Below are 18426 nucleotides of genomic sequence, written 5' to 3'. Positions count from 1 at the left end.
GGATCAAACACTATGCAGTGCTAACAGATAAAGCATGGGGATTATACAGGACTTGGAAACACGCAAAAGTCTGCACACTGGCAGAGCAGGAATCCAAACTTGGCTCTGCCATGTCCTAGCCATTTGACCTTGGCTCACTGTAAAATGGGATGACAGCTACCCCAGGTGGCTGCTAAGAGGACTGAGATCTCCCCTGCTGGTGGTTTTCAATTAGAGTATACATCTCCTCCATGGCTTTAAAATTCCTGAAGCCAGATTTAAGAAACGAAACAAATGAGCAAAGGAAAAAAGAGAGGCAAACCAAGAAACAGACCCTTAATTACAGAGAATTAACTGATGGTCACCGGAGGAGCGGGGGTAGGGAGATGAGTGACACAGTGATGGGTTGTGACGAGCAGCAGGTGATGGAGAGGATTGCTGGATCGCCACACTGCACACCTGAAATTAATGTCACACTGTGTGCTAACTATACTGGAATTTAAAATTTGAAAAAAAAAAATTAATGAAGTCAGGTCTCACCCCCAACACCCCACAGGAGTGTTCCCGCCTCACACTCCTAGTGAAGCAGCACAGACAGGCAAAGCTCACAACACTGCATTCTCTTTCTCAGAGCTGACCTTGCTTCCTAACTTCACTGAGAAAACAGAAGCAATTATGGACTCCCACCAGCACACCGCCCAGGGTGCCTCTTACACTCTGCCTTCTCTCCCCACATGGGAGCGAACTGCCTCCCGCTCCGCTACCACACTCACTGCTGTCCCCCTCCAACTACAAGGTCACGGACTTAGCAAACGCCCCCTTTCTCCGGTGCATCAGTTCTTCCTTCTCTCTCTCTACCAGATCATTCTCATCATCAGCTTCTGGACACAGACTATTGCATCACCCATCCTCCCTCTCTCTCTCTTTCTCTCTCTCTCCTCGCTCTCTCTTTCTCACACACACACACACACACACACACACACACTCCCTTCCTTAACTTCTTAGCCATCTCTAGTTTCCACACTATTTCTCTGTTCCCTTCTACAGCAAAACTCCTCAGAAAAGGCTGTTTACACCTGCTGCCTCCAGTTCGCCTAGTCCCTCTTGAACCCACTCCAATCGGGCTTTCATCTCCTTGGAAACAGTACAGCAAGATCATAAACTACCCCATTTCTAAATACTGATAAATTCTTTGTCTCATCCAACTTGATCTACCACAGCTCTTTAAAATAGCTCCTCATGCCTTTCTCGAAGCTTGTTCTTCTCTTGGCTTCCAAGTGAACCCTGTCTTCTGGTTCCTCTCCTGCCAAAGAGGCTGCTCTTCCTCAAAAATTCTTCTGATGATGATGGTGTCTCCTTTTCTCCCCAGCCCCGAGTGCTGCAGCTCCAAGATGCCACGGTCCCAGGACCTCCGCTCTACAGTCACCTCCCTGCTTTAAATCCCATCCAGGTACAAAGTTATTCCCAAGTTATTCCCAAGTTTATCCACATATATCTATATGGGTCAGATGATGTGTGTGATCTGTGTTTTCTGTTTCTTACTCCCTTTGCCCTTGTTTATAAACTAAATAAGGACAGAGACTACGTTTTTCCCTGCTATCTCCCCAGTACCTGGCATGCACCAGGTGCTCAAGATATATTTGAAAGAATTAAGGCCGGCATCTGCCTCCATCAAACAATAACAGATTTCCATATCGATTTTTAAAAGAACACTTGGATAACAGCAGCAACAACAACAACAAAAAAGAGCTCCTGGCAAAAGAAGAAAGACTCAGCAGAGGATTTGGAGAATAAATGTAGGTGAAGAAATCTCACACTGAGCAGAGCAAAATGCTAGAGCTGAAAAAACAGGAAGGAAAAGAAAATTAGGCAAGTTTTCCAAAACATCTAATATCTGAATGCCACACATGTCAAAAGAGAAGAAAAAAACCACTCCAGAAGACTTGCCACAACTGTGGCCACAAGTTTCCCCAATGAAAGGGCCCAGTGACTGCCCAGTGACGATGAGATGGCTCATCATCAAGTGATTTCAGAACACCGTGGACATAGAAGGTCCAAAAAGCATCCAGAAAATGGGAAACTAAATAGGTTTTGCAAAAAAGAACCACAGGTTAGAAGAGCACCAGTGGAAACTAGAAAAAACAATTCAAAATGATTTCAAGCTTGTACCTCCGAGACACATACAATTATCCAGTAAGTGTCCAAGTAGAATACAGCCACTTTCAGACACGTAAGGTTTCAAAAATATTTACTGTCATGTTTTCTTTCCTGGGCAGCTGACAGAGAACACACTTGACCGTATGAGAGATTAAGCCTAGAATGAGGACCTTATGAGATCTAAAAACCCAAGACAGGGGCGAGAAGAATCCCTGGGATGATGGCTGAGGGGCCAGCTGGGCAGACTTCCAGACTGTGTCAGAAGTGCAGGAGGGAGATTCTTCAAGAAATCAAAATGGCCGTCTTCTGAGCATGCCAGGATAGGCTGGATATTGGAAAGGTACACAAGCAGGGGGTATTCTGAACTTACAATCTGTTAAGAAACAAGGCAGACAGAAAGTCCTGCTCTCGGGGTGCAGAAAGGACAAGGAGCTGACACACACTGTCTCAGCCTGTACGCTGCTCAGTGATGTGGGCACTGAAAATAGTTACAACTAAAATTAACTGTATTGGGAGGGTGGGGGGAGTAAAGGAAAGATGGGTGAAGTAGGGGGAGAGGAGAGTAAAAATGCCAAATCCGTCGCCACTACAGAGGCAATGAGTAACAGCCAACACTGGGATTTGGAGATAAGGAGGTAAATGCTACACGGAGAGGATGACAAAGTTGATGGCGGGTGCGTCTGGGAGTCTGGAAGGCTGCACGCTTCTGTTTTCCATTAAGAGCCACACAGAACTATTCGTCTCTGTAACTCCCCAGAGACATCCGAGGGAAAAATAAAAATTTTATCAAGAGGTCCCACCACACTGAACTACCAGAGGAAGAGGGCTGGGTTCCAACTTCACAGAAGCACAATTTAACAGCGTGGGCCCCCAGTGTTCCACATGCACACCCTTTTACCTAGTAGCCCCGCTTCCATGAACGGACGAGGAAAGCCACAGCACAGGGGTAAAGGGCTGAATGAATCAGCATATTCGCTGACCGCATTTATTCTACTAAAAAACCAGAAACAACTGTCACTTCACTGTGCTGAAGAAGAGCAGATCTCAGCTCAAATCCTAGCAACTACTGCTTGCTACCCGTGTGACAACAGGGATTCAAGTGCATGCAATACAAAAATAATAATCATACAAACCCAACATTTATACGTTGGGAGGAAAAGCTGATTTACTATGTGAACTGTGCCTGCTTGGTATGAGTAAAGAGGTACAATACCTGTTCATTATCAAAATTCTCTTTTCTGCACTCTTCTGGATTACCTGAATTTCTCTTCTGATGAAAATACATCTTTTGTACAAATACAATAACCCTTTAGTTTAAAAACAGTTTTATTGTAAAAATACAAAAAGCAGAAAAAGAAAAAGGACATATAATCCCACCACTTGTCAAGTATATAAAAGAAGTATGTATGTCCCCATCTGAAACCATCCCTACCCTCCAGTTAACTAGCAATTTTTTTCTCTGCTTATGCAGACACACATACACCCATATAATTCTTTCCTTATTAAATAAAACCAGAATCATGTCACTTTTTTTTCCCATTTTTCAATACATTGTATTCATGGTTCCATAACCTCATTCTTTTTACAGGGTACACAGTATTCTGTGTGGCATGTAGTAAAAATTTAAGCCTTCCCCTATTAAAGAACTTCCAGACTACTTTCCATTTTTTGCTACTGCAGGACTACAGTAAGTGTGAACACACACCCTTACGTAACAACTTATTATGAGATTCCCAGAGGAGGCTGATTCACAAGGAATGGAGTTTTTTTCATTGTTTTTTAAAAAATATTGAACAGATACAAAAATAGTTTTAAAAGTCATATGAGGTAGGCAGCACTAACAGCGGCGCCGGGGGGTGGGGCTCAGTCAGTTGAGCTTCTGATTCTTGGTTTCAGCTCAGGTCATGGTCTCAGGGTCATGAGATCACCCAGGGTCAGGCTCTGTGCTCAATGGGGAGTCTGCCATGAGGACTCTGTCCCTCTGCCCCTCCCCTACTCACATTTTCTCTCTCTAAAATTAATAAATCTTTAAAAAAACACTAATCACTGCACGCCCATCCCTTTGGTGAACTATCATTATGTTTGAAGTTTCCCATCACCCCTCCCTGATTCCAGGGCAGAGATCTTGTGAGAGGTGCCCCGGGTCAATCTTTTTTTTTTTTTTTTTAAGATTTTATTTATTTATTTGACAGAGATCACAATTAGTCAGAGAAGCAGGCAGAGAGAGAGGAAGCAGGCTCCCCGCTGAGCAGAGAGCCTGATGCAGGGCTCGATCCCAGGACCCTGAGACCATGACCTGAGCCAAAGGCAGAGGCTTTAACCCACTGAGCCACCCAGGCACCCCTGGGTCAATCTTTTACTTTATCTTCTCTTTGCTAAAAGAAACAAACATATTATTAATGCTTCCTTTTTCCTATCTTTAGTCATTACAACATATAGTATCTTCTCATAGGGGTTTTTTTTTCCCTTCTTCTCATAGGTTTATTGGCTATTTGTATTTCTTTTTTCCATAAGCTGCTTCTTCATTTCCTTTACCTTCTTTTGGGTTGATCTGGCTGCTTTATTTTCTGATTTACAGAACTGCTGCACATGAGGGATATTAACCAGCTGGAACTCTCATGTTGCAGATAATACCGTGCCCTTCACCAGAGAAAGTGTTACATTGCCATGTGGAGAGCTCTGTTAATTTTCCCTCTGGCTTCCCCAGTTTAGGTATTTGCCCATATACTCTTCAGAATTTTGTTTTACACATTTAGATTGTTCATTGACATAGACTTGACTTTAGTAGATGGTGGGGGAATAGGGCTTTACTTTATTTTCTCCCAAATGCATAGCCAGTCATTCTAATAGCATTTACTGACTAACTCCTTTCTCCATCAATCTAACGATTTTACTACACATCCAGTTTTCACATACATACATGGATGCAAGTGTCTGTACGTGTTTAAGATGTGCACATGCATGTACGTATATGTATACATATATGACGTTTATGTTTACACGGTTTTCAGACTCTGTTCTCCTCCACTGCTCTCACCCGGGGAATGCCACGGAGCCAGGTCCAAAGAAATCACTCACCTGCCCTTCTTCGTCAAAAGCCATGACCACCACGGCCGCTCCAAACTTCTTAATCTTCCTAGCCTTCGCCAAGAAGTCGTCCTCTCCCTCCTTCAGGCTGATGCTGTTGACAATGCATTTCCCCTGGCAGCATTTCAAGCCGGCTTCAACCACGGCGAAGTTGGAAGAGTCAATGCACAAGGGCACCTAGATCAGAGGGGCACGGAGAAGCACAGGAAAACCGCAAGTCACCATGGACTCCCTTCCACAGGCTGGCACCCAAACAGTACCTATTTCATATGCAGGGAATAACGGAAGCATGACAGAAAAAGGATCTGCATGTACTTGTTCTTTTAAAGCCCAGAACACTTGGAGTGATTCCAGTCCTACGAGGGACCCCACGCAGGAGCCCGGGATTTGAAAATCAAAGATCACAGATGAACACCAGGATGAAATCACGGAGCTCAGTCCACTGGCTTCTTCGTCAGTTTACACCTTCCGCTGCCTACACCTCAAACAGGATTCTGGTATCCCGGATCTGACTCCGGGATTAATGTTTGGCTTCACAGCCTCGGGAATAGCCCTCTGGCCTATTCAAATCCAATCTTCCCCTTAAAGAATCAAGCTCCTGACCAGATAAAATAAAATTTTACTCTTAGGAAAAGACATAATATTTAATAAAAAAATGTAACTACAACAAAGGACAAAGTTGAAATGCACAGATGAGAACAGGTTCATTTTAAATAGTCTCCATGCATTCACGCCTCTGCTCCAGGAAGGGTAGAAAATAAGGGTTTCGAAGCAGGACTAGAGTCAAGCACAGAAATGAAACACGGCAGCCGATCTAAGCTCCGCTGCTTAAGTCAGTCAATAAATACATGACAACCACATCAGGCCCCACTGGCTAGACTTGGGGACAATGACAGAGCAGGGGGCTCCCTGGCTTCCCCGAGCTTTATAAAGATAAACAATTGAACAAATAATGACCTAAAGTGTGGGAGACGGGAGGGCAGGAGAGGAACACAGGTGCCATGAAAGCCTGCTTCAGGGGCACCAGACCCCACCTGTGGCACAGGGAGGGCGGGCCAGGAGAATTCTCGGAAAGGCTCGGCTCTTCCTCAGGCCACATCTCCAAAGGGGAGAGCACAACGGGACCAGGGGTCCATCAATTCTACCCTTTCCTACTGCACTGGTCACGATAGGTTTGCAAGGAAAGGAGTCAAGTACCAGTGCCAATCCCAGGCCAATGTTTTAAAGCTCTGGGTGAGTCTGGTGTCCTAGCTCTGCTGGTGAAAAGGTGCTAGTCACACCTTTTTATGCTCGACTCCAGCTCTTCATAATTTGGTCTCTAAGAAATTTTGGTAGGAGGTCCAATCCAGGAAAGATAAGGAAAAAAAAATTACTGGAGCAATCAGAAGAGTAATTAATAATGTCTTAAGTTACACACAGTTGTTCATAGTGGAGGCACTCTCATCTGCAGGGTTCCGGAGTCAGACAGAGCAAGAATGACTGCTCCCACTTCGGGCCGGAGAAAGGAAACTCGGGTCAACAGTCAGTTGACCATAGGATACGTCCGACACCAGGCAGAGCCCCTTTCCCACCACTCGGCTGATGAACAGCTTCTCCCCCTCTGATTCTGACAAACTTGGAACAAGTCATTTGGCTTCTCTGCATCTTAAATTCTCAAAGTATTTACTCCCAGAGGAGTGATGAGGCTTTTTACTGAGGAGTTTTCAAGACACAAATGAAAGACGGGTTAATGCACTGCTTATCACGGGACATCTAACTTAAGCATTTGCTGAAGGCCTAATGAAACACTGACAGCCCCATCTCTCAAAGCACTAGGAAGTTTCTTTAAAAAAGAACTTCATAGAGGTGCTTGGGTGGCTCAGTGGGTTAAGCCTCTGCCTTGCGCTCAGGTCATGATCCTGGGGTCCTGGGATCGAGCCCTGCATCAGGCTCTCTGCCCAGCAAAGAGCCTGCTTCCCCCCTCTCTGCCTCCCTCTCTGCCTACTTGTGATCTCTCTGTGTGTCAAATAAATAAATAAAATCTTAAAAAAAAAAAAAAAAGAACTTCACAAATCACTTCTCATCACAAATTCAATAGTAAAGAAATGAAGTAAAAATTTTAAGGATTTTAGAATGCACCCAAAAATTTTTTTTAAAAATTGGACACAATAATTAACTTTCATCTTTTAAAGAACAAATGTAAAAGCTGACACTATTTACATTTAATCTTATTTTATAATTCTGTTAACTCTGATAAACCCCTGAAGGTCTCTTCCTCCCACGATAAAGAAGAACTGCCTGAGGGTCCCTGTGCCTGGAATGGAGCTAACATCTTGGTAGCAATGGGCAAGTGTATCCTTCAGATGTGGGAAGCAGGTTCTTAGTCCATCCAGACATCAGAGGAAACTCAATCCAGAAACCTTGGAAACAGCTGAGCTGAAGTCACAGCTCTGGTTTACACTGAAAGGCTGCCATCAGGGGACAAAGTAACAAACAGAAACCACTGGGCTTTCACTGTGGGAAAACAGAACACCAGGGCGTGAGATGACAGATCCCTGGGGCAAGTGACAAAGTTAGAGTGACAGACGAGGGCACATAAATCTCATTTTGTACAACCTTGGCGATGTCGGGCTCGGAAGCAATGAAGTTGCAAAATCTGGTCATGGCACTCGAACCATCCAGCATGCCATCATCCATGTTGATATCCAACACCTGCGCTCCCATTTCCACCTGCACTTTGGCAATGGTCAGTGCTTCCTGAGGGAAGAACGCCAGAGGAGGCACCATTAGGAGAAGGTGACTCAAGAGAAAGCTACCCAATTTATTCCCACCCGCCCCCCTCCAGCAGTCCTTTCAAATCAGACTGGGCGAACCAGCCTCAAGTCTGCGCCGACTCTCCTCCCATCCATCATCATAGTATGACGACTGGCCTTCCTTGCACATCTCCTCCCTCATGTCAGTCATGACTCAGAATCCACCAAGGCTCTGTCTTCCTGCCGTAAATAAAGAAGTTCAATTCCCCAGCCTGGCATTCAAGGCCTTCTGTGACCGGACCCTGTTGCCTCACCTAACTGAATGCCCCACTCCTCCCCTCCCGGTTCCCTTCACCAAGCCATGTGTGTTTCCACTTCAGGGCCACAGATCACGTCGTCCCCGCTGCTTGGGATACAATCCCCTTCCCTTCTATACTGTTCAGGACCCAGCTCAAGCCCTAGCTCCTCCCAAAAAAGCCCTCAGAGAAACTATCAAAAATTTCTGTGACTCTTGTGTTTGCCAAGACATGCAAAGTGTGTTGTAGGCCATTGGTAAGAGTTACATGAACTAGGAGGTAAATAAAATCCAGCAGGTTTTTATACTGGAAGGCTTTTCAAATCCATTAATACACTGTTTCACACTGTAAATATCCAAGAAGAGAATATGTGGCATTTCCCACTGGTGACCACTGAAGGAATAATCTTGTTGGCTCAGGGTTCCAGAGAACATACTTTGGGAGGGAAACACTGTTTATTCCACAACGGCCTGCTGCTTCTGTAACTTCTGTAACAACTGTGATCATTACATCATCGTGGTTTATGAGATCATCATTTTCTCAGGATTTCATATTAGCTAATTCCTCAAAATAGAGTGTAAGTGTTTGGAACTCTGGAAAGGTCTTAGGTTTCTCCTGCTCTCCTCTGAACAAGACTGGGCAAAATATACATGTTCCATAATGCTTTCTAACTGATACAACAGGGTTCATTTTAGGTCTGCACTGTATGTTTTGTCATGTAATAAAATAAATAGGGAGGGAGGAGTCAAGATGGCGGAGAAATAGCAGGCTGAAACGACATCAGGTAGCAGGAGATCAGCTAGATAGCTTATCTAACCATTGCAAACACCTATAAATCCAACGGGAAATCGAAAAGAAGAGCAACAATTCTAGAAACAGAAAATCGACCACTTTCTAAAAGGTAGGACCTGCGGATAAGTGAATCCAAAGCAACAGGAAGATAGACCGCGGGGGGAGGGGCCGGCTCCCGGAAAGCGGCGGAGAAACAGAGCACAAAAATCAGGACTTTTAAAAGTCTGCTCCACGGAGGGACATCGCTCCAGAGGCTAAACTGGGGGAAAGCCCACACGGGGTCAGTGTAACCCCAGGTCCCACGGGGGTGTCTGAGTGTCGCAGAGCTCACAGGTATTAGAGTGGGGAAGCCGGCTACAGCGACAAAGCCAAGGAGTGAGCCCTCAGCTCAGGGTTACCTTGAACCGTGCACAGGCTGGGTGAGCTTCGAGCGCGGCCAGAGGCCAGGCAGACTGAGTGACTGAGCACTTTTCTCCAAGCACGCGGCTGGAGGCCAGGGAGACAGAAGCAACCAAGCGATTTTCTCCAAGCGCGATCAATTGAGCACTTTTCTCCAAGCGCAAGTGACTGAGCACTTTTCTCCAAGCGCGACCAGAGGCCAGGGAGACAGGAGCGATTGGGCGCTTTTCTGTGAGGGCGCACTGAGGCGCAGGACCCTGAGCTCTCGGCTCCTCCAGGCCAAAGATTGGGAGGCCGCCATTATCATTCCCGTCCTCTGGAACTCTACGGAAAGCGCTCAGGGAACAAAAGCTCCAGAAAGCGAACCGGAGCGGGTTACTTAGCCTGGCCCCTGATAAGGGTGGGGCAATTCCGCCTCCGGCAAGACACTTGAGAATCACTACAACAGGCCCCTCCCCCACAAGATCAACAAGAAACCCAGCCAAGACCAACTTCACTTACCAAGGAGAACAGCGGAATTCCAGAGGAGGAGAAAGCAAATCTTATCTGGACAAAATGACAAGGTGGAAAAACTCACCACAAAAAAAAGAACAAGAGGCAGTACCGAAGGCTGCGACCTAATCAATACAGACATTGGTAATATGACAGATCTAGAGTTCAGAATGACAATTCTCAAGGTTCTAGCCGGGCTCGAAAAAGGCATAGAATATATTAGAGAAATCCTCTCCGGAGAGATAAAAGCCCTCTCTGGAGAAATAAAAGAACTAAAATCTAAACAAGTTGAAATCAAAAAAGCTATTAATGAGGTGAAATCAAAAATGGAAGCTCTTACTGCTCAGATAAATGAGGCAGAAGAAAGAATTAGTGACATAGAAGACCAAATGACAGAGAATAAAGAAGCTGAGCAAAAGAGAGACAAACAAATACTGGACCACAAGAAGAGAATTCGAGAGATAAGTGACACCATAAGACGACACAACATTAGAATAATTGGGATTCCAGAAAAAGAAGAAAGAGAGAGGGCAGCAGAAGGTACATTGGAGAGAATTACTGTAGAGAATTTCCCTAATATGGCAAAGGGAACAAACATCAAAATCTAGGAGATGCAAAGAACGTCCCTCAAAATCAATAAAAATAGGTCCACACCCCGTCATCTGATAGTAAAATTTACAAGTCTTAGCGACAAAGAGAAAATCCTGAAAGCAGCCCGGGAAAAGAAGTCTGTAACATACAAGGGTAAAGACATTAGATTGGCAGCAGACTTATCCACAGAGACCTGGCAAGCCAGAAAGAACTGGCATGATATATTCATGATATATTCATAAACGAGAAAAACATGCATCCAAGAATACTATATCCAGCTAGGCTATCATTGAAAATAGAAGGAAAGATAAAAAGCTTCCAGGGCAAACAAAAACTGAAAGAATTTGCAAACACCAAACCAGCTTTACAGGAAATATTGAAAGGAGTCCTCTAAGCAAAGAGAGACCCTAAAAGTAGTAGATCAGAAAGAAACAGAGACAATATACAGTAACAGTCACCTTACAGGCAATACAATGGCACTAAATTCATACCTCTCAATAGTTACCCTGAATGTTAACGGGCTAAACGCCCCAATTAAAAGACACAGGGTATCAGAATGGATAAAAAAACAAAACCCATCAATATGCTGCCTACAAGAAACTCATTTTAGACCCGAAGACACCTCCAGATTTAAAGTGAGGGGGTAGAAAACAATGTACCATGCTAATGGACATCACAGGAAAGCTGGGGTGGCAATCCTTATATCAGATCAACTAGATTTTAAGCCAAAGACTATAATAAGAGATGAGGAAGGACACTATATCATACTCAAAGGGTCTGTCCAACAAAAAGACCTAACAATTTTAAATATCTATGCCCCTAACATGGGAGCAGCCAACTATATAAACCAATTAATAACAAAATCAAAGAAATACATTATAATACAATAATAGTAGGGGACTTTAACACTCCCCTCACTGAAATGGACAGATCATCTAACAAAAGATTAACAAGGAAATAAAGGCCTTAAATGACACACTGGACCAGATGGACATCACAGACATATTCAGAACATTCCAACCAAAAATAACAGAATACACATTCTTCTCTAGTGCACATGGAACATTCTCCAGTATAGAACACATCCTGGGTGATAAATCAGGCCTCAACCGGTATCAAAAGATTGGGATCATTCCCTGCATATTTTCAGACCACAATGCTCTGAAGCTAGAACTCAATCACCAGAGGAAATTTGAAAAGAACCCAAATACATGGAGATTAAACAGCATCCTTCTAAAAATGAATGGGTCAACCAGGAAATTAAAGAAGAATTGAAAAAATTCATGGAAACAAATGATAAAGAAAACACAACAGTTCAAAATCTGTGGGACACAACAAAGGCAGTCCTGAGAGGAAAATATATAGTGGGACAAGCCTTTCTCAAGAAACAAGAAAGGTCTCAAGTACACAACCTAACCCTACACCTAAAGGAGCTGGAGAAAGAACAAAAAAGAAAGCCTAAACTCAGCAGGAGAAGAGAAATCATAAAGATCAGAGCAGAAATCAATGAAATAGAAACTAAAAAAACAATAGAACAAATCAACGAAACTAGGAGCTGGTTCTTTGAATGAATTAATAAGATTGACAAACCCCTGGCCAGACTTATCAAAAAGAAAAGAGAAAGAACCCAAATAAATAAAATAATGAATGAAAGAGGAGAGATCACAACCAATACCAAAGAAATACAGACAATTATAAGAACATACTATGAGCAACTCTACGCCAACAAATTCGACAATCTGGAAGAAATGGATACATTTCTAGAGACATATAAACTACCACAACTAAACCAGGAAGAAATAGAAAACCTGAACAGACTCATAACCAGTAAGGAGATTGAAACGGTCATCAAAAATCTTCAAACAAACAAAAGTCCAGGACTAGACGGCTTCCCAGGGGAATTCTACCAAACATTTAAAGAAGAATTAATTCCTATTCTCCTAAAACTGTTCCAAAAAATAGAAATGGAAGGAAAACTTCCAAACTCATTTTATGAGGCCAGCATCACCTTGATCCCAAAACCAGACAAGGATCCATCCAAAAAAAGAGAATTACAGACCAATATCCTTGATGAACACAGATGTGAAAATTCTCACCAAAATACTGGCCAATAGGATCCAAGAGTATATTAAAAGGATTATTCACCACGACCAAGTGCGATTTATTCCAGGGCTGCAAGGTTGGTTCAACATCCGCAAATCAATCAATGTGATATAATACATTAATAAAAGAAAGAACAAGAACCATATGATACTCTCCATAGATGCTGAAAAAGCATTTGACAAAGTGCAGCATCCCTTCCCGATTAAAACTCTTCAAAGTGTAGGGATAGAGGGCACATACCTCAATATTATCAAAGCCATCTATGAAAAACCCACCGCAAATATCATTCTCAATGGAGAAAAACTGAAAGCTTTTCCACTAAGGTCAGGAACATGGCAGGGGTGTCCGTTATCACCACTGCTATTCAACATAGTACAAGAAGTACTAGAAGTCCTAGCCTCAGCAATCAGACAACAAAAAGAAATTAAAGGCATTCAAATCGACAAAGAAGAAGTCAAACTATCACTCTTTGCAGATGATATGATACTATATGTGGAAAACCCAAAAGGCTCCACTCCAAAACTGCTAGAACTTGTACAGGAATTCAGTAAAGTGTCAGGATATAAAGTCAATGCACAGAAATCAGTTGCATTTCTTTACACTAACAACAAGACAGAAGAAAGAGAAATTAAGGAGGCAGTCCCATTTACAATTGCACCCGAAACCATAAGATACCTAGGAATAAACCTAACCAAAGAGGCAAAGAATCTATACTCAGAAAACTATAAAGTACTCATGAAAGAAATTGAGGAAGACACAAAGAAATGGAAAAATGTTCCATGCTCCTGGATTGGAAGAATAAATATTGTGAAAATGTCTTTTCTACCTAAAGCAATCTACGCATTTAATGCAACCCCTATCAAAATCCCATCATTTTTTTTCAAAGAAATAGAACAAATAATCCTAAAATTTATTTGGAACCAGAAAAGACCTCGAATAGCCAAAGGAATATTGAAAAAGAAAGCCAAAGTTGGTGGCATCACAATTCCAGACTTCAAGCTCTATTACAAAGCTGTCATCATCAAGACAGTATGGTACTGGCACAAAAACAGACACATAGATCAATGGAACAGAATAGAGAGCCCAGAAATAGACCCTCAACTCTATGGTCAACTAATCTTTGACAAAGCAGGAAGGAATGTCCAATGGAAAAAAGACAGCCTCTTCAACAAATGGTGCTGGGAAAATTGGACAGCCACATGCAGAAAAATGAAATTGGACTATTTCCTTATACCACACACGAAAATAGACTCAAAATGGATGAAGGACCTCAATGTGAGAAAGGAATCCATCAAAATCCTTGAGGAGAACACAGGCAGCAACCTCTTTGACCTCAACCGCAGCAACTTCTTCCTAGGAACATCGCCAAAGGCAACAGAAGCAAGGGCAAAAATGAACTATTGGGACTTCATCAAGATCAAAAGCTTTTGCACAGCAAAGGAAACAGTCAACAAAACCAAAAGACAACTGACAGAATGGGAGAAGATATTTGCAAACGACATATCAGATAAAGGGCTAGTATCCAAAATCTATAAGGAGCTTAGCAAACTCAACACCCAAAGAACAAATAATCCAATCAAGAAATGGGCAGAGGACATGAACAGACATTTCTGCAAAGAAGACATCCAGATGGCAAACAGACACATGAAAAAATGCTCCACATCACTCAACATCAGGGAAATACAAATCAAAACCACAATGAGATACCACCTCACACCAGTCAGAATGGCTAAAATTAACAAGTCAAGAAATGACAGATGCTGGCGAGGATGCGGAGAGAGGGGAACCCTCCTACACTGTTGGTGGGAATGCAAGCTGGTGCAACCACTCTGGAAAACAGTGTGGAGGTTCCTCAAAAAACTGAAAATAGAGCTACCCTATGACCCAGCGATTGCACTACTGGGTATATATCCTAAAGATACAAACGTGGTGTTCAAAGGGGCACATGCACCCGAATGTTTATAGCATCAATGTCCACAATAGCCAAACTATGGAAAGAACATAGATGTCCATCAACAGATGAATGGATAAAGAAGATGTGGTATATATACACAATGGAATACTATGCAGCCATCAAAAGAAATGAAATTTTGCCATTTGCGACAACGTGGATGGAACTAGAGGGTATTATGCTTAGCGAAATAAGTCCGTCGGAGAAAGACAGCTATCATATGGTCTCCCTGATATGAGGAAGTGGAGATGCAATGTGGGGGGCTTGGAGGGTAGGAAAAGAAAAAAATGAAAGAAGATGGGATCGGGAGGGAGACAAACCATAAAAGACTCAATCTCAAAAAACAGACTGAGGGTTGCTGGGGGGACGGGGGACAGGGGACGGGAGAGGGTGGTGGGGATATGGACATTGGGGCGGGTATGTGCTATGATGAGTGCTGTGAAATGTGTAAACCTAGTGATTCACAGAGCTGTACTCTTGGGGATAAAAATACGTTATATGTTTATTTAAAAATAAATAAATAAATAAATAAATCTTTAAAAATTAAATAAATAAATAAATAAGGATAAAAATAGCTTCTAAGGTTGTCTTATTTTTTCTTTAGCTTAAGAAGACCAAATCAAAATTTTAAGCAACTGTCATGACAGAGCAGGCCTATCCCTTTGGCATATGCCATAAAGAAGACCATTTGTAATGACCAAAGGTTACACGAGAAAAGGGAGCACAATAAAATTTAGCACATCAAAAAATGGTTTTTCAGTAGCAGCAACGTGTTAAGTACTCTAAAGAATCGAGAGCATGTGGCCCAGTCCCTGTTCCTGGAGGGCTTGGGTCTGGCTGGGGGCCTATGACATAGTCACAAACAGCCCGCAGCACTGTGGTGGGAGTCAAGTGCGAGATGGCCTACACAGCAGGGGAGGGTCGGTGTCTGTGGCCTGAGATGGAGGAAGCCACCCCCTGGAGGACAGACTGGAGGAAGCAGAGCAGAGACAGCCAACAACCTGGTGAGACCAGAGACAGAAAAAGCTGGAAAGCAGAGATGCCAATACCTGACCTTTCTCTTCCAGAAAAGTCACCAAGTAAAAGCTTGGAGGTCCAACCTTCCCAAACAGGCAGGCTAAAATGACGTCATTTGTACAAGATGAGCAAAAATCAGCCCTGAGCTTCTTTCAAGGCCCGTGCTCCTGCGGTTAAACCACAAAGCCCTGAGGGATCGCTATCTCAAGGAAAACTAGAATCCAGTGAGTTGCCCCTAGCGATCCCCTGCCAGATCCCACTGCCTCCTCCTCCTGTGTCTTCTAGGCAGAGACAGTGTAGATGCCGGGTGTATCATTCACTTGCTGTGAAACAACAGGCGAGTAGTTCACCGTCCCCCAGAGGCACATGGGTAAAACCGGGTAGGAACAGGTCTATGAGGATTCGGTGAGTAATGAAGTGCCTCGCACCATGACTGGCACATAGTAAGACCTTACTAAAGGCTACATATTAATTATTACTCCCATCTGTGCTCATCTTCCTAAAATGCCCTCTGTCCTTAGTATCAAATCTATCAAATCTGACAGCCCAAAAGGACACCACAGAATGATCATAAGAAATCACAAATAGAAACACGGCCAACTGAAGAATGTTACGGAACTACAAAGGGTCACGGGGATTTCGGAGGAGAGCAAATATGAAGAAAAAAAGAAGGCATGGTTGCAGAAGCAAGCCTTCTGGAACGTTTGGTGACAGATCAGCATGGGAGGGCAGTCTGGTGTCTAAGTGTAGTGAAATGAATGGTGGTCTGAAGAGCTTGGATTTTCTCCAATCTGCACAAAATGTGACCCTGGGGAAGCTTCTCATCTGGGGGAAGGCTGCGACAGGAGCACGTGGGGGCAGCAAGCAGCAGCAACAATGCAGGGCAGAGGACGGGCGGGACCCGTCAGGAACCAGCAAAGCAGCTAAGCAGGCCTTGCCAGAGTGCCACAGAGGGACGCCACCAAGGGCTACCGTGAAGGGGTAATTAATAAGCCCATAAAGGATGATAAATGGGTCCTTTCTTTGTGATTAAAATTCAGTCTGCTTTGATACTGGTTTCTGGAAAATCTATTTCCTAAAGCTTGCGAAAACTCCAAGTGACAGTTGATGAGAAAATAAATCATCACGAAAGCCCAGACTAAATCCCTCCAATGTTTAACATCCTATTTTAATAAGGGAAAAAGAAAATCTACCCGGCTGTATAGGGTGGCCTCTTTGGGGATCAGAGCTTGCTGACCCACAGAGTGACCAAGCTGAGAAATGACTAACCCATCCTGTAGACTCTGCAAGACGGGAGCCTATTCGTTCTTTTCCATGCGCTTGTTTACTTTAGTCTAGGGCTAGGACCATCAAGACCACCACCCTAGTCAGCTGTTGGATATGGTCATGAGGAAGTGACCAGGAATGCTCTTGGCTTCCTCTTTCCCTGAAAGGATTTGTGAGAAGCCAACATGAAGAGTATTCTCAAATTCTTAACCTTATTTCAAAATTAGTAGAAATAGCCAGAACCTAGATCCCTCCCACCTCACCCCACTTCAGATCCCAGAGGCAGTTCTTTTTGACAAATATTAGTAACAGTAGCTTCGGTCTTCCTTAGCCGCAGCCTCCCACCCACCCAGCCTGCTGCAGACACACATGACCGTTCTCCTCACGGTCCACAGAAGCTCTGCTAATAAAACTCAAAGGCAGAGCTGTCTCATTTACACGCTGTCTAGCCAAAAACATGGCAGATGCCTCAAGAGTCTTAATGAGATGCTCACTTCATAGTTTCCTGCCATGATGAGTTTAGCAAACTTCCTGGATCCTGCCACGTTACAGCGCTCTCCAATGTTAACAAAGTTGGTGTACGGTCCGATCCTGAAGGGCTCTAGACCTTAAAAGGAGAAGCATTTTGAAAATTTTCTGAAAATTCATATGATGACATGAGACAGACAGAAAACAAATGTTTTCATTGAGAAAGAAGTTTCCGCGGCGCAGCCCATAGGGCTAGACAGGACCCCTGATGTGCGATTAGGTCTGTGGCCTTCTCCCCCAGGAATATTTAAACATAACAAAGGCTACATGGACAGCCAGAACTCCCAAAAGAAGTATTTTAGAAGTTCAGATGTAAAATTTTTCTAAAGAACTGCTTCATACCAGCTCTGAGAAACAAGGAAACATTATAGTCATATCGCTATTTCACCAAGAGTGGGGGGCCAAAGCCATGAAGTTAGAATCAGCAGGATCGCTCCACAGCTGTCCACTCTGACATCAGTCTGAAGCCGGATGAAGCAAGCTTTCCTAATCCCAGCAGCAGTGAGTGGAGGGCTTTACCTTATGTCTTTGATCCAGAGGCCAAGAACCGACAACCAGCAAGGATGAATGGGATCACAAGGAAAGACCCAGGCTGGACCAGGGAGAGAGAGTTGCCGCGCTCACCCCCCATTCATGAGCTGACGCTGGGAAAAGCGGGGCTCTCTGTACCTCTCTCCCCTGTTACAGGCCAACAAAGGGACAAATACCAACTTTATAATTATGAACACATGTGGGGACGTAAAAAGCAAGATGCAGCATCAAGCATCACTACAGCCCTGAACTGTTTTTGTCTACTCGCTCTATACAAACAGTGGGGCAAGGGGTCTTCCAGGGTGGTTACAGGCCGGGTAGAGGGATAGCCAGCCGCAGGTTCAAAGCCCTGTCCAGCTGTCTCAGTTCCCAGTTCCCAGCCCAGGTACACTTCTTTCATAGCCTCTGCTCATAAAAAAAGAGAGACTTAAAAAGGATGGTTTTTCGTACTTGTTTCATACATTTCATAGCACTATTATAAAAAGGAGACTAGAGATCGCTGGAT

The 18426-nt window shown here is 43.7% G+C and overlaps 1 protein-coding gene across 5 annotated transcripts in view; it reads right to left on the bottom strand.

Moving 5' to 3' along the window:
* Window positions 1-18426, bottom strand: part of LOC111144793 (5-methyltetrahydrofolate-homocysteine methyltransferase) — a 101773-nt gene that overhangs the window by 48632 nt on the left and 34715 nt on the right. For 4 of the 5 annotated variants that reach the window (XM_022499257.1, XM_022499260.1, XM_022499258.1 and 1 more), the window contains 3 exons: window positions 17357-17469; window positions 7819-7959; window positions 5215-5400 (listed from right to left, as the gene is read on the bottom strand). In XM_022499257.1, the coding sequence (XP_022354965.1) occupies window positions 5215-5400; window positions 7819-7959; window positions 17357-17469 (440 nt within the window). The remainder of the gene's footprint in view (window positions 1-5214; window positions 5401-7818; window positions 7960-17356; window positions 17470-18426) is intronic. The other variant, XM_022499261.1, reaches the window with a different exon arrangement.

Source organism: Enhydra lutris, unplaced genomic scaffold (assembly GCF_002288905.1).
Source record: "Enhydra lutris kenyoni isolate GAN:26980312 unplaced genomic scaffold, ASM228890v2 scaffoldscaffold12, whole genome shotgun sequence".
NCBI classification, from domain to species: domain Eukaryota; kingdom Metazoa; phylum Chordata; class Mammalia; order Carnivora; family Mustelidae; genus Enhydra; species Enhydra lutris.
Note: the sequence above shows the minus strand (reverse complement) of the source record. Positions and strands in the feature narration are given on the sequence as shown.